Here is a 21,396-nt window from a genome sequence, read left to right on the forward strand (position 1 = left end):
TATTCCTTGGAAGATCCCCCCAATGTAGACTTTCCCGCCTTTCATGGGGGTAAACTTTGCTGTCATTGGATAGGCCTTATAGTACCACATTATCCCTGTTTTGCAAGTCTTCCCATTGGCAACAAAAAAAAAAGAGAAAGAGAAGTAAGCATACCAGTAAGTATGGTACAGTGATAAAAACTGGCCAAACTTGTTCAGGACAACGTACCGTCTGTGCCGTCTTCGTAGTTCATCCCCTCGTTGGTTTTGTTGTAGAGCACGCCTTTTGGATGGATGCTGTGGGTGAAGTTGCCATTGTTCCTGAAGGTGACGCGGATGGTGTCGCCGACCTCCGCCCGGATCACCGGACCCAGAATGCCCAGGTACTCTTCCGCGGAGCTGCGCCCAACAACCTGGGTGAACTGCTCGTTGGTGTATTGGACATACCTGGCTTTTATGTACGAGCCAGGAATTCTGTTACATTCATCGGAGAAGAAACTGTATGACGCACTGTGAAAAGAGACAAGATGAAAGCAAGGCAGAGTTCATAATAATGTGGTTCTCACTCAGCAATCATATCTATTGTCAATCCACTGTGAGGTTTACTATTCTCATGTCATTCATTTGTGGTTGAACCGCCATAATTTAGCATTTACAAAAATCGTACAAACACATTTCACTAAATGAGGTATACTTACTTCATTCAAATCTTTATTACAATATATGAAGAGTTTGTTTGCAAAAACCGATAAGTCCATATTTGCCAAATGGAGATATTTGCGATTAAAGGTCAAGAAAAATAAGGAGAATAATAAGAAAATTTTTGCTTCTTTTGACCATAACTTCAAAAATATACCTTTATATGTAGTGACCAATATGTCATTTAAAAGGTTTTATTTTGTACTCTATGACATAGGCCGTACTTCAAAATCTTCAAAAATGGACTTATCGGTTTTTGCAAACAAACTCTTCATATATTTTCTTGTTACCATTAAACAAAGATGCAAACGACAACTTTTTAAGCATATAGGACCTACAATTACACTCAATATGGCACGGTCAAATGATAACATGACAATGTAACTCCCCCCCCCCCCAAAAAAAAAAAAAAAAAAAATTTAGGATGTCACCCTATACATTTATAACAGTTGAAAATTTTCAATTGAAAGATCACATACAGCAATTATATCTATCAATTGGAGATTAGCCGGTGGTTTCAAATAACTTTTCCTCCAAGGCTTGCTCGATAGAGATTAAAAGTGTATACTGACAAAATGCTACATTAAAAAGAGACAGTTTGGTAGAATGGGGGTCCCTGTCTTTCAGAGTGTGCAATTTACTAGCAGCCTGATATCACTGTTGGAAAATGTCTGTCGAAAATATGTTCAGATGGCGTAGATTTGCACCTGTCTGGCTCAGTGAGTGAAGTGTAATCCAGACCGTTCATTCCCGTTGGGCCGTAGTTCCAAACCTGCGGTTCAGCGGCGATGAAGTACTCCCTCGTTTGGCCAGAGAGCAGCTCAGGGGTGTACCCTGCTCCGCAGTCCTGATTCACTCTGTACAAAACTTCTGCTCCAGCTGTAGTGTTCAATTGAAAGAGGAATTCATCATGGTCACACTGTTTTTGTTTTGTTTTGTTTTTGTTTGTTTCTGCTTTTTCAAATTCAAATTCAATTCAAATTCATTTCAAAAATCAAATGAAATTTTATTACCAACTGCACATTTTCATTGTCAATACAAGTTGAAGGAAAACAATGTACAATGAATCACAACAATATAATTATATACACAATAACATTACTTCAACATATGAAACTAATTGTTCAAAATAATTGTGTTATTGGAAAGGAGAGGCCCACGTTAAACAAGCTTGTCGAAAGCCATTTTCTGCTTTACTCCATGGTCGTGTTCAATGTCAAATTTCAAAAGTTTGTCAGAGCAATTAAGCCAAAGGGTGCCTTGTCATGGTGGACCATCTGGAGATGAGGTCTATAACCCGCCAATGCAAAGTATATGCACATCAAAACAGACTGGATGCAATCGTGCCAAACAGGAGCCTTTATTGCTGCATTGAATTTGTACACTATTTACATTATGCTGATAATGCAAGCAAATATTAGTTTTTATTAATGCATCAACAAAAGAAAAATATCTTTTGCCTATAACAGCGTGAAACAAGAAAGTGATATTTCCTTGATTGTAAATTAAACCATTTTACAACACATAATGCAATCTTGCATCAAGCTAGTGTTTAATCTGACTATAATAAAAGGTGAAGAGCAAACTTGTAAACTAGCCTTTGCAAAATGTGGACATGATAGAGTGGGTTCTACCATCCAATCACTTCAATCTCATTCACATAGCTAAAACAACAAAAGAACTTCCTTTCAGTAGGATTCAAGAAATCAAAAGGGAATTTTCCCTTCCTCTTTTACTGGAGATCAAAAAGGTTTTACAATGACTATGATAAAAGATTTATAAAGTTGTATTCAAGACTGCAAAATATGTTCTTCTTGCTTACATTTGCAGGCCCATAATCTTAATGTTTGTTATTAGGGTGGGACAATAATATATTTCTCATTGAGATTAGGGTGTTTTACCAAGATAGATAATACAGTAGTCATCACTATTTGGGTATCAGTCTCCTAGCATGGTGATATTTGTTTATGGTTATCTTGATTCAGAAAACTTTGACAGTTTCATACATTGAGCCTTTAATGTGTGATGGTGCTGGCAAGGCACGTACAACTCGTGTGCCATATTTATCTATACGACATGAATGAGTAAATGAAGAGTTTGTTTGCAAAAACAGATAAGTCCATATTTGCCAAATGGAGATATTTGCGATTAAAGGTCAAGAAAAATAAAGAGAATAATAAGAAAATTTTTGCTTCTTTTGACCATAACTTCAAAAATGGACTTATCGGTTTTTGCGAACAAACTCTTCAAATGTTTGTGCCCACACATTAGCATTCCTCCAATTGTGGATAACCTAACAAGACAGTATTGACTGTATGTGAGTTGGGGAAAAAATGAGATGTGATCACTGCAATAGCTGAAATAGTGTTTTATTCTCCATTAGAACATTTTATCTCAAAATTTCAAGAGACTTTATGACGGCACTTGGTATCTATGTGTACTTTGCATTATCTTGGAACGAAGTAAACAATAATGTGTTATCTTTAGGAGACCATAGAGATTATAGCAGTTCTTTTATTCCCCTATCAGCATCTCAAGCTCCATAGCACACACACACACACAAACAAACAAAACAAACACAATACAAAGCAAACCAAACAAAATGAGATAAAATAATAGAAAAGAAGGGATACGCCCTACTGACAATCTCAGGGAAGGTTGATGTTTGTGTGGCACGAGTGAAATTCATTGTCACACTTCACACTTTGTTTTATGGGGTGTGGTCTTTTTTTTTCTCTGATGTTCAGTTTCTAAAATAATTCAAGGCAATTTTCATAATTTCACATCATGTACTGTACAAGGCCTACATAAACTGACAGCTAAATGTTTAGATTTGTGGAATTAATGTTTTTATGGTCCTTGAGCAGTAAAACTTACTCTGGAACCCCCCCCCCCCCCCAAAAAAAAAAAAAATAATAATAATAGTAATAATGAATAAATAAATGAATGAATAACTAAATAACTAACTAAATAAATAAATGAATAAATAAAATGAAATAAATAAATACACTGAACAAGGATGATGACATTGCAGCTTCTATAAGAATGCATGAGTATGAAGCTCACATATTTCAGAAATGTAGCAATAGGCGTTTTCACATCAGCCCGATAAAAATCCAAGCTCAAGATATTTTTCGCGATCGCAAATTAGCGCGCTATTTCATTTCCCATTCACATCAACCCGGACATTATCAGACAGCGCGCTAGTCTGCATTAATTATCCTGCTATTTCGGAAATTTTCCAAGTTGGACTCGAGAAATTTTCTCAATCAATTAGCGCGCTAATTTGTATTCACATTATCAAAGCGCACTATTTCTTGATCAGGTTATTTTCCCCAAGTCAGGAAATAGCACACTATTTCGAAACATCGGGTAGATGTGAAAACGCCTAATGCAATTCTGTTTCAATACTGTGTAGATTTTTCTTTTGTTCCACTTCCTTGAGACCCCACTCATGCATTCTTATGGTGCAGCTGCTATGTCATCATCCTCGTTCATTGTGATTTGTTATAAATTTTGAAAAAGTTCTCATTCCTTACCCTTATAATCACTATGGATTCTGAAATTCAGTACCCAGAATAACCAATTTATAGTTGTTCAAACATAGAAGTCTGAAAATCATACAGAGTTCTCCTTTAACATGGGCTCTGATCAATTATATTCAGTGTATCCTCAGATATTTGAAAAAAAAATCTATGTGACCATGACCATGACTCTGAGTTGGCAATTTTTTTTTAATGCATCAATTCTAACTCCTTGAAAAGTGCTGCCTCAGTCAATTAATTAGAAATGTCGCTATGGCGACTGGTATGCCTCCGCCATAATGCACGGTTCTCCTAATAGGTGTATAGTACAATGTCTTCACAATGTGTGATGACAGTTTCACATAACTGGCAAAATACTGAAATGACAGGTTTGTCACAAATGTGTTGAATGGTGCAGGTACATGTATTTGGAGATTTGAGTATTTATATGATGCAGCTGCCATGTCATCATCCTCGTTCATTGTGATTTGTTATAAATTTTGAAAATTAAAGTTCTCGTTCCTTATCATCATCACTATGGATTCTGAAACTCTGTACCCAGAATAACCAATTTATAGTTGTTCAAACACAGAAGTTTGAAAATCATACGGAGTTCTCCTTTAACATGGGCTCTGATAAATCATTACATGATATTCAGTGTATCCTCGGATATTTGAAAAAAAAAAATGTTCTATGTGACCATGATCATGACTATGAGTTGGCAATGCATCAATTCTAACTCCTTGAAAAGCGCTGCCTCTGTCAATTAATAAGAAATGTCGCTATGGCGACTGGTATGCCTCCGCCATAATGCATGATTCCCCTAATAGGTGCATAGTACAGTGTCTTCACAATGTGTGATGACAGTTTCACATAACTGGCAAAATATTGCAATGACAGGTTTGTTAAAAATGTGTTGAATGTTCATCTTCCTTGAAATAGGTTTGCTATATTCTCTAAGAGTGCAGACATGTACCGTACGGTACATGTACCGTATTTAGGGATTTGAGGATTTTTACTTGACTTTCAACCCTTTTATAAGCTTATGCATTGAGTAATTTTCAAGGTATGAAGAAAAAGTGTAATTTATATAGTATAAGATATATATTTTTTTTTTCATTTTAGCCTGGCCTTTGACCCTTTACTTTTGACCTTTTGACCTTTGACCTTCATGCAGGAAATTTCCCTGAGAATCTCCATTAGGTAATACATGTATTTATCAAGTTTCAAGAAAAATCCTGCAAGCATTGCATATACATGAGGGAAATAGTGAAATTTTGAGGGGTGGACCTTGACCTTTCACCCTGACCCCTAGATTCCCTAGATAACCCCTGCCAGTCAGTACATGCATATGTACCACGTTCCATGGCGATACCTTGAACCATTTGTGAGATATGGAAAAAAAGTGATATTTTAACATTTTCAACTGACCTTTGACCTTTTGACCTTTGACCTCACAACCTGGAACTCTCTCTGGAGAATCTTTATTCAGTAGTACATGTCTACACTAAGTTTCAAGAAAATATCTTCCGGCATCGCATGGATATGAGGGAAATAGCAAAATTGATAGCATTTGATCTTGACCTCTTGCCAATTTCACTCAAAAACTACTTACTTAATTGCCACATCATACGTCATCCTTGGACCAAGTTCGGTGAAAGTTGCTTCATCCAGTCTTGAGTTATTGCATAAACAGATAAATTTTTTGATTTGACCTTGATCTTTGACCTTCGAGCTCTGGCTTATTTCACTCAAAACCTAATCAAGTAATTGCCCTATCATATGTCATCCTTAGACAAAGTTTGGTGAAATTTACTCGATCCAGTCTTGAGTTATCGCGTAAACAGATACAATTTCATGATTTGGCCTTGACCTTTGACCTCTAACCGCTTTCACCCAAAATCTCATCACGTAATTGCCTTATCATACTTTATAGTTGGACCAAGTTTGGTAAAATTCCACTCAATATTATTCAAGTTATCGCGTAAACGAATGGGGACGGACATACGGACGTACGGACGGAGGGACAGACAACCCGAAACATAATGCCTCCGTCATCCTTTGGGCGGAGGCATAAAAAGGCACTGTTTAACCACGGACCATTGTAGATCAATGGTTTAATATTGTGGTGGGCATGTCACTTTATTGGAAGTTCCAAACTTTACCACCTGAGAATTAAATTTTGATGATGTTCAAACGCATGAAAAAAAAAAAACACTCCAGCACAAAAAGTTTTTTTTTGCTCATAATTTCACTATCAAGAGGTCTATTAGCAACTTATCTGGCCAATAGAAACCATTCATGGAATGATATATTATTATTTGAACATTTTTCTCTGTGGATGGGAAATATTGTGCATAGTAAATTTGATGATTTTAATCTTTGAAGCATGCTATTTGTATTATTCTGATTTATTCTGATTTGATTTGATTTAATTTAACTTCGTTTGATTTGATATATTCTCTGCATGGTATTGCTTTATAATTTAACCAATTTTAAGCAATTTCATTAAACATTGTTATATGGTTACCAAATAATTTGGCATTACACTGTACCATCATTTTATTATTATTTTTTTTTAATTTTTTTTACAATTTCGTATCTGTACAATATCAGAGATTCTGGTAGCATGTAAGGACCATGCAGACCACATATTTCAAACTGGAAACAGCGTTAACTAGTGACTTTTTCATCCAGTGCAATGGTGACAGCTTTCTGGTTTCAGATTCATGCCTTTAAATGTTAGCAGCTGTTGGTACAGCACAGAAAGACTTCTGGAAAAGGCAAAGAAATACAACTAAGATGCCCGTGGGAATTACCTCAAAATCATGGAATCAGTCTTGCAGCTAATGCAAACATACCAAGATCCAAAGACAGAGACAATAGCTGCATGCAAATGCTTGGTGAAAATTCAAAGCACAATTATCTGTTGGAACTTCGCCAATATGACATACCACTAGACAGAAGCAACTGCCAACATGCAACATAATATCTCTAGAGCACAATAGGCAGTTTCCGCACACCATATAACATATGCATACAAATTCTATGCACAGCTTTTAACTCCACTCTCCTCCTCCAGCTCCTGATCACACTCTTTCTTCTTCTTCTTCTCCTTCCAGTTCAATTAACCAACTGGTATGATGGTGTAATTTCCCTGTGTGTATTCAGGGCAGATTCCCTCATCTGGGTTTTAACCCAATGGGAATGGGCTGATTTTGCTACAACACGAATTTCCCCATTGAAACTTGCCCGAGTATACAGTACTCGGGACTCTCCTCAACAGGTTAAGCAGAGGTTGTTCTTGATAAGCTAAAAGCTTGTCCAAGGCTTGTCCAACATAGTAACACTGGACAAATGACACAAACGACTTTGAAAGGGCAACCCACCGAGTTTGTGCGTGACAACATGTGACTTGGCCAGCCAGGTGCCTGGGTTGATTGCTTCCATGTTCCCTGTGGCTATGACAGCTGGTGTCAGGCTGAGAGTGTCCACACGACGATTGCGCAACTCCTTGAGAGTGAGGAAGACCAACAGAATATTGGAAAGAGGTTTTTGCTCTCCATTTCAAGCTTGAGATGACATGGTCTCATGATAATATTATGAGAAAATTTTGAAAGTTTAACTGCATAGTCATTCATCTGAGGTGTAAAAAAAAAATTGACACAAGAGGAAGGGAAACACTCTGCATAGTCCAAGTTTCTCCTGCTGACATGAATAAGGTACTAAAGAACAGGATGGAAAAGAAAATCATTTTGGAAAAAAAAAATTACTTGTTTACTGTGGTTTCTGGCAAAATGGGATTACCTAAATTGATTCTTGAAATTTATGATATCATGAATAAGATGCTCTGCCTCTGTAAAAAAAAAAAATCAATTTTGTAAAAATCTTTTAGTTTGCATCAAAATTTTGCATCCACTCTACTATTGGAATGGTACAACATTTTCACACAAGTAAAAAAAAAAAAAAGAACAAGGGCGGGGCTTCTACAACTAAGATATAAATGTATGAGATTTGGAAATTGTACTCTCATGTGAAAAATGTCGCGACTGCTTCATAAAACTCTAAAACATAACAAATATTTCTTGGTACTCTTCCTCTTTCTCTCTTTCTCTCTGATAAACTTCTGCAATTCTGGTCGGAAAATATCAACAACTAGAGGGTGCCGAGGGTAGAAAAAGTTTTACCCTCGCAATCCCTCATGGTATTTCTCACCAAAATGTTTCCATGGAAACTGACGGTGTGCACATCAATCTCCGTGCCGATACACATGATGTGCCACGCTACTGTGTCCCCCAGACAGACGTCCAGTCCTGGCAGACTACCAAACAAGTAGCCGTTGACGCTGTCCATCCTGTTACTTTCGAGAAAGTCTTCATCCTCTGTTTTTTGGAAGAAAAATATAAGGAAAAACAAGAAGAGATATCAAGTTCTTAAGTTTTTGACTATTCCAACTCCAGTGCTACCAACATCAATCAGTGCATGTGAATAATTGATCATGCTCCAAAGAAACAAAAAAAAAAGATTGTCCAGTGATTGTGGAGGCCTGATATGGCACATATCCTAATTATGTCACAGACATTGTCAGTGGGTTAAGTATTCATAACGTGATGGGGCTTCGCATTGTAGCATTCAGGATCATGACAGATTTAGTATCGCGGGTAAATATCAACTTAAAATCCAAAAAAATTCTTCAATTTGAAGACTTACCAATTAAATTGAAGTCTTGAAAACAGGCTTCGGGCAACGTTTGGTTCTGCCAATAGTCCCTTCGCTTCTGTTCGAATCGATGACTGAATGTGACTCTGTCGAGAGGACCTTGGGAGAGCTACATACACTGATTACTACGGCCAGCGCATACGCACACATCACATGCAAACAAATCTCAATCCATGAACAGATAAGATGTTTGTGTGCACATGCGCAGGCCATCAATTCAGTGTAGCTCTCCCAAGGTCCTCTCGACCGAGTCACATTCAGTCATCAACTCCAACAGAAAGGGACTACTGGCAGAACCAAACGTTGCCCGAAGCCTGTTTTTAATACTTCAACTTAACTGGTAAGTCTTCAAATTGAAGAAATTTTTGGATTTTAAGTTGATATTTACCCGCGATACTAAATCTGTCATGATCCTGTAAGCTACAATGCGAAGCCCCATTTTGCTATGCGTGTGGGGCTGCTGGTCGCAGTTAGCTACTCAGTATGCGTATGGGGCTGCACGCTGCTGGTCGCAGTTATCATGCAATAATGGTTTCGTACAATACGTGTACTACCTCGCCGCCGTACGGCGGCGGCTCTGGTACGAAACATTATTGCATGATTACGAAGACATGAGAGCACTTTAGGGCGAGTAAGTCTCACAGTGATAGTTATATGAAAGGTACTTTAACCTGAAACACAAACTAAGACAAGGAAATTCAGGGAAACTTTTGAGGTAATACCAAAACTTTATATTATCTTTAATACCTGGATCCAGCGTGGTCGACGTCGTGAACCTGTCAATGTTCTCCTCGATGTAGTAGCTGAGGTTTTCGTCGGTGACAGTAAACATTAGGAGGAAGTCCTCGGCAACATCGGTCCTCTTGTTCTGGTCGTTCAGAATGCCTACGTTGGACAGAGAAACCAATGGAACCAAGGCTTAATGAGCCTTTTTTAAAGTGAATCCCCACATGATATCTCTTACATATTCACTTAGATTAAAATTCTGATAAATTGACCATCATATTCCATGTTAGTAACATTTTACTGTACATGCAGACTGGATATCATGCATTATTCTATTTGGTATATTAAATTTGATGACTGTATTTTCATTGGGGAATACAAAAATAAATAAAACATAAATTGCTAATCACAATGGCACCCATAACAAATATGTGCATACATTTCAGGTATATTTTCATATTACAATACAGACTTAGAAATTCAAAACACTTGCCCATCCAACTGCTACGTTGACATGGTCATGAATAGAATAGATGAGTAAGCCCGACTTCAGGCTAATCTAATAATCCCTTCACAGTGGTAATTATGGAGTTCTGCATCCCCTTGTTGTCTTAGACCTCATTATATGTCAGGCCCTTTCTCTAGAAAGTAATATGGTGGTACCTGTAGGTTGAGGTTTTCTGTCACATATTTCAATGGGTTTGGAGTACCAAATTTTGAAGAATCATATCATTTTAGTGAATATCCTCTATCAAAATTTAATTTACCTGCCCGACAGATAAGCATGAATCCGACCAGGCCGCTGTTAGTGCCAAAAGTGCTCTCGATGTGGGAGTGGTACATCCAGGGCACACAGTTTGGACCACCCTCGGCTGGCCCCGCCCTTTCATTGGCGACCCACCGGTAGGTGTGGCTGGTCCCTGGTGGGAGGTAGTCCCCTCCCTTCTCCGGGACATTGTCCTCATACACAGCACCTTAATAAACAAGCAAGGGTAAAAAAGAAGGACTAAAAAACAACAATCACATGCCTGTTTAAGCAATTATTATTTTTAAAGTATGTTCTACCTGATTGAAAATTGCTGTTTGGTCACTCCCACTGGACCAGCACCATATCATTCACTTGTACATGTTGACCAGTCTTCTTCTTAAGGTCAACTTACTTCCTGGTCAAATATACATTCTGCCATGTCAACAGAACCTTCCTTTGAGTGTAAATGGTCACAAATTGATTACTGAACATCCTGGACTGACTTGCTGTGGTGTGTGGGGCAAGGATGGAACCTCTAGCAAACATAAAAGGAACTATCTGGCTGTCAGTGTAATTGTCACACGTGCCACAAGCGCATAATTTGAATCACGATCCTACTGATGGATCACAGCTAGAATCATGATTCGAATGATGCATTTTAGCCTCGTGTAAAGGCAACTGGAATGGTGGAGGGTCATGATTACAATCAGAATTCCCATCATGATTTAAATGAAGGTCCAAAGATGTTTCCCAATCATGATTCTCAAAACAAAAAGGCAACAAAAGACAAAAAGGAATGACACCTCAGATCATTTTATGATTTCTGTCAGTATTTTTAAAATCTATGTTTACAGATTTTGTTCTTTTGTGAGTAAGAAACAAGGCAATATTGTACAATGTAAGGAAAGTTGAGGACTATGGCAAGTTGGGTGCTCACATAGCACAGCTACCCAAAAAACTTCTACAGTGTACATGTACTTACCTTCGGAATCTTTAAAGTAAAAGACTCCGTGCGGATGGAAACTGAAGTTCTTGGATGCCATGTTATTGGCATGCACCAGGATGGTGTCCCCGACCTCGGCATAGAGCATGGGTCCCAGAAAGCCCTGCCAGGCAGACTTAGGGACCCGCTCCATGTAGGTGTCGTCCGTGTACTCATAATACAGGGCCTTCTTGTACACGCTGCCGATGCGGTCCGGACCTTGGATCACATACTGGCCTTCAGGACTGCACGGAGGAAAGGAACATAAAGAAGCAATTACGCAAATGGAGCAGCTCTTTAGTTTTCTAAAACATAAAGTTTCAGTAGCGGCTCCAGGACGGAGCGCACCGGGCGCACTACCCCCCCCCCCCCTTTACTTTTTTAAGTTTTCGTTAAAACAAAAGAAATAAGAAGAAAAAAATGGGGGTGCTTTCGCCCCCCTTTAATTCTACAGAATTTCTGGATCTGCCTGAGTTTAGCCTGATGGCTATGATATGGTAGACTGAAAGCTGTACGTGTAGGTGAAGACTACAGAGCCTTATTCAATGGTCTCCTTTCTAACTAGTGTAAGCATTGACAATCAACTAGGAGTCAACTAAGCAGTGGGGTGGCGCAAACATCACACGGGCCTTTTTGAGATCTGTGAACTGAGTTATGTTGCCTGGAAAATTTAGTTCAAGATAATGTTAAAACCCAAATAAATTTTTAGCCGCGCAAAGAGAAGAAAAAAGTCACAGTATTAATTCTAAAATCATATATAAAAGGATAGAACATAGTGAGTTCTGAATACAAAGTAAGATATGCCCATTTTCAATCAAAATTAATGATATGATGAGATACCACTTTATGGTCCAGGAAGCAAAAAAAGAAAAACACAATTAAGATTGACGGCCACATATCTTCTCTTTCAATGCAATTTAACATTTACATAAGTGGATAGTCCCATTTTGACAGTCCTCAGTCACTTGCATTTCTAGAAATACTTCATACTTCTGACATTTATCAACCTGATGTCAGAGTGAAATATTAGTTGGGGTTTTGTCTGTATTATATTTCAGCACTGAAATACTAAATTTCATGACTAAAGAGGAAATCCATCCTCCTCCCCCCCCCCCCCCCCCCCCCCCCGCCTCTTCCAGACACAGGCTTATCATTTTCAAAACTCCAGACATAGGCTGAAATTGAAAACTTTAAATAGTTGTGAATCAAGTTGCAAGTGTGAGATATGCCTGTCTGGTCGCAGATATATGAATTCTGCCAAGTTTACTTTGTTTGTTCGTTTGTTTGGTTTGACAATATCATTAGAAGACCTGAAGGCTTATCTACATTTTACTGGACTACATGTATGTAGTATAACCAAAAAATGATTAGCAAATCTACAACTAGATACAAATTTTATTAAGGGTAAGGTAGCACAGATGGTTCCTTTAATAATGCAAGACGTGTCTTTTTTTCAGATGATGACATTTCTTCCATATCCAGCACTGACTACGTGACATAATATTGGGATATGCCTCATGTGATGTCTCAAAAACAAAAGAAATCTGAATTTATTGACACTTTGAGGGGATATCCTGGCTCATAGGATATGGAGAATATCCCCAAACCCAAAACATTGTGGTTTGGTTTTCTGTGCGGTAGAAGCAACAAAAACATTAAAATAAATATAAAATGAAACTTGTGACACACCGTACTGTCCAAACCAGAAAATTTTGTAAATTTTGCAAGGAGCCAAGATTCACAAAATACATAATGCACATGAAAGGTTTTGTCTAGTCAGTGCATTGAATGCCAGTGATAAATTGCAAAAGTTTCATGCCACGAATGTTTCCTGTTTTACAGTATTCCCCCGCCCCTTTTACCCATTGCGGACGGACTGATTTTGCTATACTATTCAGGGTGCTACATAACTTTTTGTCAAATTTGCTGCAAAACACTTGCCCAAACAGTAATTTTGCTTGCCCGAAAAGAAAGTCCAAAATATAAGGAAGTATAATATAGAAAATCATGTGTAAGTCAAGGGCTTGATAAAACACAATCATTTGAATAAACAGCGCATATTGATTCTCAAAACAATGGAGTAACAAACTTGGTCCAGTGAAGTGTTGTTGTTGCATTGCATTGCTTCATGTAAGTTTTGGAAAGTTGCTGAAGTGAAATATGAAGTGTCTTGCATCACTGTCTCAGGAGTCATTGTCTTGGGCTTCTGTATGGTAGACTTTGTGGGTTTGTTGGGGGGAATAAGTGGGAAAAAAAAAGGTGGCTTCAAAACTTTGCTTGCCCAATTCGGGAAAGCATTTGTTCTCACTGTTCAAAAACACTCGCCCAAATTTGATTTTTCGCTTGCCCCAGGCAATCGGGCAAGTGCTTATGTAGCACCCTGCTATTTCCCATAGACACCTGTTTGAGAATTCTGGGGCGCGCATCTTCAACTGGTTAAAAAAAACAAAAAAACACCTACCAGTAATCGAGACAGTCATTATTCTGTTAATGTCCCCTCCAATTTACCCCTCCCCCTCCATTTTCTGTCACTTCTTCTTGGCACACCATTATACATAATTAACATTTGATGGGAACACATGTCCAGGTTCTTCCTGGAAGAATGCCACAATCTACCAATGGCAGTAAGCGACTTCCTTTAAAGGGATGGTATTGGTAAAGATTGAGATTTGGCTTTTAACTTTTTGCAAGATACCAAGAAACCACTTATGAAATAGTACAGAGCATACTACTCTAAGAGGAATTCGAAGTTTATTTGATAAAAATTGGTTTTGGAATGGCTGAGACATCCAAAAACAAAGTAAAACAAAACAATCGTAAAAAAAAGTGGGTCCCACCTTTTATTAGAATTGCTCTGTTTTGAATATCTCGGCCATTTCAAAACCAATTTTCATCAAATAAGCATTGAATTCCTCTTGAAACTACATGTCCTTTCACATTTTAGAAGAGGTTTCTCAGTATCTCACCACAAAATGTTTGAGACCTGAAGTTACCAAAACCAAAACTAGACGATCCCTTTAACCCATATCGGGCTATCTACGGGATATTCCGTAGTTCGTCCAAACGCCGCAGGGGCCACATACGGAATATCCAGTTGTGTATAAAATGACATGTGAATGACGTCATTCACTTCCGCTGAGTACTATGACTGTACTATGCATTAAATGGCAGCATGTTATATACCATATTAAAAAGATTGTTTTCCTCTTTCATATGATATAAACTTGTCTATGTTTTTTTAATTGCTTGCTAATGAAGAGCGATTGTTTGGAGAGTTGTCTGTTTGTCGGCGTGTGTGTGCGAACGGCGCTGGGCCACTTGGGTGTTTGTGTACACAGGTGCGTCGGCCCCATATGGGTTAATATAATCATCATCTGATGAGAATATAAAACCAGGTTCTTCCTGGAAGAATGCCATAATCTACCAAAGAAAGGCAGAAGATACTTGCATTGGGCTTACATCAGAGAGACGTGTGGCCTCCAGATTTATGTGGTGTCTAAAGGTCAAGTCAGATTTCGTGCAGAGGAAGGGGGGGGGGGGTAGGGAGAAGGAGAAGCGGTACATGGGAGGGAAAGTCCCTTTTGAAACTAATCATGCCTCATGGTGCCATAACAATTACAGTTGAACAAACTTAACAAGCAGTTCACAGCAAACAACTTGTGTACTTGCGTGTGTAAGTGTGTGTGTGTGTATATGTGTGTGGGTGGGTGTAAGTGTCTGTGTGTAGTAGAAGATGAAATAAAGGAAAGAAGGGTAGTCAAATTAGAAGTGGCATTTATGGAAAATGAAAAAGAACACCATGTCTTTCGTGATGGTTTATATAAGGTAAGCATTATTTGGGCACCCGTCCCGCTTCATCATGAATATATTCATCATCTACATGTATCCATAATACTGTGGAAATACATGATTTTTACATTTCCCGGCAGCGTTTTTACATTTCCCGGCAAAACTGAACATTTTTCCATATCCCGGCGAGACGTTTTAACATTCCCCGTTGATGCAATTTTTCAAGATTTTAATATTTCCCGGCGATACGTTTTTACATTCTATGGCACGTATCCAGCGTTCTGCCATTTACTAGTACAGTATCTTACTGCCTGATGAATATTCATGATGAAGCGGGACGGGTGCCCAAATAGTGCTTACCTTTATATAAATGCTTGCATATTGTGAACTCAAAATTTGGGTTATATTACAACTGATATTGAGGCATAATGCAGCTTGAAATAATAATGCAATTTGCGAATGAATCATGATAGCACATTTGAGTACTTTGCTGTTTATTTTAATTGTCTATTTCAGGTACAGAATCATTTTAAATTTTTCACTTGATTCCTACATTGGCAACACAGTTTAGAAGATTAAAGTTCATGTTCCTATCTTCAATATGCAATTTTGTATGCGTTTCTTTCTGAATTCGTGTATATTTTTACAACTTTAACAAGTTCCATTTCATGACCTGTCAACCAATGTAAAGATTTGAACCAGTATAATCAATGTTAAGTATCGTTTAATATACAAAATGTGAACAATGGTTGTACCACGGGTAATAAAAATGTTCTTAGACTAAACCGTCTACAGTTATAGTTTAGCCTAAAATAGTGATATCTCCATATATTTTAGGCTTTATTGCAAAATTTTTATATAGTAGGATATTTTGTGATACATATGCACCAAAAGTGATTTCTTGAACATTTTTAAAATCACTGCTCCCAAAGGTAAACAGGACCTTTAATCCATACATAAGGGCCTATATTTGGGTGAACTTCTTGTCCTTAAATTTGTCCTAAGTTTCACATACATACACAGAAGCGCAAAAGAATCTGGATGCAAGCAGTACCATTATAGATTTTTCAACCTTGAAACATGATCAACACTTTAAGCTGAATGTGCTACAAGTGCGGATTGGCACAAAAAACCTGCATAGCTTTGTACACACTGCACACTGCACACTGTACCTGACATGCAAAGGCTTAAGAAATGTTCTGTTGGCAAAGGTTGACGCTCATTCTTTTCAATGCCAACTTGTTTCGCTGTATCACAGTTGATGTACAGCCCTCCAGGGAAAGTGGTACAAGGATAGGTCTCCTATGACTTTCTCATGGGATTGTTTTTCTCTTGTTTCAAAATGATGCATGCAAAATATTGCAGTATTTGGCAAGGTAATGATCTCCAGTAACCAGTGGCTACATGATTCTGATATCATTTGGCTAATAGCCATTGGGTAAAAAGACCTTGAATCTCTAAAAATCATGAATTTTTAGGAGAGGGGAAAAACAATTACATGCCAGTTGACATGACAAGGTCATGTCACCCCAGGGATGATATACTATATGACACACATTGTCATCTAATGTGCAGTGCTCTACTGGAAATTGTTGCATTTTGATGGGGAAAACCTTGCTTTCCTGAAAGATTTTGAGAGCAATCTCAATTATTATGTCAAAATGCGAATTAACAACATGATAGCTCACACTGGATCTGTTCACTCACATACCCTTAAACATATGTTTACTTTCTAATCATTCTATTTTTTTTTATTTTTTTTTTTGCGACACAATGCAAAACTTTTTGTGTGTGGCACAAAACAAATCACTATTCGAAAACTATTGCAATCCACACTGTGATGCAAAAATTCAGTCCATCTAGACTTTTATTTTTCAAACCCTCTTTAACTTTCTTCACATAGTTTGACCAAAAAGCAACAATGCATTTTTATGAAATATATATAGACTGTTATTCCTGTGCTGTACAGTTTGGATATTTAAAGTGTTTTGATCACAGCCAACTGAGTGTCTTTAGCCATGTGTGAAAGGTGGTGAATAAAATAGATTTTTGCATCGTGATCTAGAAACTGCTAAGTGCTAAACTCTTGTGAGTGAATGGGACCTACTGCATGTGTAATTCAAGCAACATCTTTACCATCTTCAGACATTCCATTTACATGTGCGTTTTTGTATGTACTGATGTCTGCATTTTTCTTTTTATCCGTACAGACCAGCTGAAAAACAGCCATTGGCTGAAGCAGGTACCGTGCAAAACTAAAACAAACTGAACTAATCTGAAAATCAATCTGAATTACTTTTTCAAACTTGTCCTAGAATCTGTGAAAGAGGACGATGAAGTTGGACCCTCGAAAGGTACATAACTTTAAAAGTTAGGTCTCTATTGTTTCTGGAAGAAATTTCATGCCATATACAGCTATCTAGATTGGAGAACTCAACTTTCATTATTAGTTCATTTGATGGTGAAATAAGACATTAAAGTGAAGCACTGATGTCACTTTGTTACATTTTGTTCATTGTTTTGGGCATAAAGAAGAATATTTTTGTTCAAAAGGAAATACACTTACCATATGGAGGTGTTCTCTCTCAAATCATCTTGTCCTAATATTACAACTCTGCAATCTTATGAAATAACTGTAATTCCAAATACATATGGTAATTATGTAGGAAATTGCCTTTTTTTCTAATCTAAAGTTCAGTTGAACTTGAAATGGATAGGATAAAGTTTTCTCAAAGGTTTATTCCATTTTCCCAGGGTCAATACCACTTTTGCTCAAATTAGATCAGCATTTACTTGATATCAATGACCTCCTGTACCTCGTAAATCATATCACTTTCCGCAACGTGTTTTTTCGCCATTTAGTAGGCCTACATTTCTCACTTCCTTCAGCTTTTATTGTTTTACCTTTATCTCAGGATATCTGGCCAGCCCAACAGGGCAGAATAACAGTTAAAAATGCTGATATGGGGGGGGGGATGATTTTGCTTACATGAAGAACTGAAATCAAAGGTAATAATATTATGTTCTCCATTCCATACACTGCAAGATTTTCTAACAAACATCATTCAAATGCAAGTCAAGCATTTAAACCAAGCTGCCATCTCATTCATTCATTCATTCATTCATTATTTCCACACGGTCACTTGTTTCAGCCACAGGCTGTTCTTCAACAAGTCCGTGCATCTTAATAAAAAAACAGTTACATCACGTAATACAAAAACATCATAATACACAAAATCATACTGAAGAAGAGGAAGAAGAAGAAGAAGAAGAAGAAGAAGAAGAAGAAGAAGAAGAAAAGAAAAAAACACTTGAGCTTACAGGCTTACAGGCTTACATTCTCTATCAATTATTATCAATTTTCACAATATCAAACAAATCCTGACTGGGAAAACTCCATTCCTTCTTCAATATAATCCTGAGAGCTCTATTTTGCAATTTCTGTAATTTATCCAGTCTTCCTTTCCTAGTATCTTCCCAAATAATGCTACAATATTCTAATCTACTCTGTATGACAGATTTGTAAAATGTAAATGCAGCTTGTTGAGTAACACAATATCTTATTCTCTTTAACAAATAAATATCTTTGGCTATCTTTTTTGCCAAATAGTCAATGTGTTTATCCCAGTTATCTATGAAAACTCCCACGTACTTACAGTGAGTGACCCGGGAAATTGGAATATTTTGAATATATACATTTGGAACTTTGACAGATTTGAGTCTTTTTTTTAGTTCCAATCAAAAGAAATTCACATTTGTTAACATCAAGAGCTAATCTATTCCTTCTCAACCATTCATCGATTATCAACAAGTCTGCATTCAGCGACTCAGTTTCGTGTCAGCATACACTGAATCTGGAGAGGTACCGGTACCAAAGAGCAGTCTGGAAACTGGATGTGTCCCATACCCATATGCACTTAATGCATCATTCTCAGTAGGCTAAAATAATTCCCAAATCAGGGAGCCTTCCATGAGTTCCTGTCAGGATATGGACACACAAATAATTACCTCTTTCTGTGCCATGGACTTTGGACAGTGTATACAACGCTATGGGGTTTTCTGTACCAAGTAGCACTCACAGCACACAATGGGTTAGGGTGCGTTCGAGCGCTCTAAAGCGAACCAAAGCGAACTGAACTAAAGCGTACCGTACCGTACTGTGCCAGTTTGGGAGCGTTCAAATGCTCTGTTGAGAAAGCGTACCTCTCGGGTCATTTCTAGAAAAGGTCACGCTTGTTTGTAGCAAGAAGGTCATTCACCTGGCGCTTGACCTACTTACAGCTGTCACGAACAAAGAGAATGATGTCTTCGCATTGTGACGTATGCGCATGATACGCGCATGCTTTACAACGAACTTTTGGTACGCTTTGGTACGCTTTTGGAGCACATCGGGAAGTGATCCACTTTTGGCTCGGTACAGTACGGTACGGTGCACTTTAGGAGCGTTCGAACGCTCCTCCAGCGTGGTATGGTACGGTACAGTTCACTTTAGGAGAGCGCTCAAACGCACCCTTAGAGATTTGGAGCTCAGTCAGTAATGTTAAAGTGTATGCTAGACTATCACATTACATCCAACAGATGGATTGTGGAATCTCCAGTGATACCTCAATCAAGTTTGACAAGCAAGGCTTCCAATTTCAACAATGTGCTTCAATGTTCTACATACTATCAAAATGAATGTTTACCTTTAACTTCCCAGGCTTTCCAACTATTCTATTACATCATGCAAAGGTGAATTTTAGCACTAGCTTCTATCTGAAAGGTACTCAGAATATCAAAATGAAGTGTTACAATACCCCACTGAACATTGATCTTCTGTAATAGGTTTTGCAAACATTGTTGGCAGCCGTGATTTGACCAAGTGGATGCAAAGACTGTGTTGTGGACAAAGATTTGGGGTGTATTGCCTCGACAATGATAATGATGTAAATAGAAGGGGTACTTTAGACCGGATCTTTCTGTCTGAATAGATAACATAAGTTTTCTGGCAGAATTCTAAAAGGATTTGTGATAGATATACTAAGGTGGCATTCACTGCTCACTCAAAATTTGCTTTGCAAATTCCCCTTTATGAAGTCACTCTTGTACCAATTTCAATGTGGATAGCGATAAAGTTTATTTCTTCAAAGAAAGTCTTGGACCTGAAGGAATATGTGGACTGTAATTGCTAAAATAGACAAAATGGTAGTAGTTCAAGGAAAAGAGTGATTCTTCCTACATCCAATGGGTTGAAATGACTCATGACGAGGGTCATGCAGGCTTAAGGGCAACATGCATTCAAAGTCCTTTAATAAAATAGAAAGGCAAGAGATGGAGACACTGAGAATAGAAAACACACAGAGAAATGAGAGTGGGAATATAATCATAAATATGTTTATATTTCATATGTTACATACATGTTGGGAAGATATATTGCAGATAGAGAGTGGGATAATATGAGCAGAAAACAGATGGGTAGGCAGTGAGGTAGGGACAAAAAAAAATGAACAAAACAAAAAAAAAGAGAATTAGAAAAGGAGACACAGAACACAGAGACAAAGCATAGAAAGACAGAGAAGACACATATAGAATAAAACAGAGAGAGAGAGAGAGAGAGAGAGATAAGGACAGAGATAGAGAAACTTGGTGAGAGAGAGAGAAGAAGAAGAGAGAGAGGAACAGAGAGAAATATATCAGAGCAAGGGAATTAATAGGGTAGGGGAGTTGGGGAGGGATCTACAAGTAGGGTTTTTATGTTCACCTCCAGCCAAAAGGAATTTTACCCAAAAAGGGCAATGATATGGAAAAATGATTATGTATAAGTATAACAATGTATATTGATATACTTCACTTTCATTACTTCAGTACTCATTACAATGTACGGTTACTATAAAGTTTCAATTATTGTTCTTGACTCTGTTCAATCCACAATATCTTGTTATTTCTCTCCATAAAAAAGTGAGATGACCGTGTATTATGCTGTCAAATGTGAAATAAACTTCAACTTGAATTAGATAATTATACTTATTGTGTGTGACAAATGTAGTATTACAATCAACATTGCATGACAGAATCAATCAATCTTGACTTTTTTTAACCCGAGGTTCCTTCCGCAATTCTCTGAGTGCCTTTCATGCCCCAGAACGAGATTCTTTTTGCCCGTCGACAGAGAACGGACAGGTTGGCAATCCACCTGTGCGAAAGCAGTCAAATGGTACATGTTTCCCCTCTCCACGGTCAACTATACATGT

The 21,396-nt window shown here is 37.8% G+C and overlaps 1 protein-coding gene across 1 annotated transcript in view; it reads right to left on the minus strand.

Annotated features, from left to right (window-relative positions):
* The window catches only part of LOC140233942 (hephaestin-like protein), a 53,644-nt gene that overhangs the window by 29,290 nt on the left and 2,958 nt on the right, over positions 1-21,396 (minus strand). Inside the window, exons 2-8 of the mRNA XM_072314028.1 lie at positions 11,378-11,622; positions 10,415-10,621; positions 9,669-9,806; positions 8,418-8,584; positions 7,592-7,715; positions 1,386-1,557; positions 209-489 (exon numbers count right to left, since the gene is read on the minus strand). Of these exons, the coding sequence (XP_072170129.1) occupies positions 209-489; positions 1,386-1,557; positions 7,592-7,715; positions 8,418-8,584; positions 9,669-9,806; positions 10,415-10,621; positions 11,378-11,622 (1,334 nt within the window). The remainder of the gene's footprint in view (positions 1-208; positions 490-1,385; positions 1,558-7,591; positions 7,716-8,417; positions 8,585-9,668; positions 9,807-10,414; positions 10,622-11,377; positions 11,623-21,396) is intronic.

The sequence above is a fragment of the Diadema setosum genome, chromosome 10 (assembly GCF_964275005.1).
Source record: "Diadema setosum chromosome 10, eeDiaSeto1, whole genome shotgun sequence".
Lineage (NCBI taxonomy): Eukaryota > Metazoa > Echinodermata > Echinoidea > Diadematoida > Diadematidae > Diadema > Diadema setosum.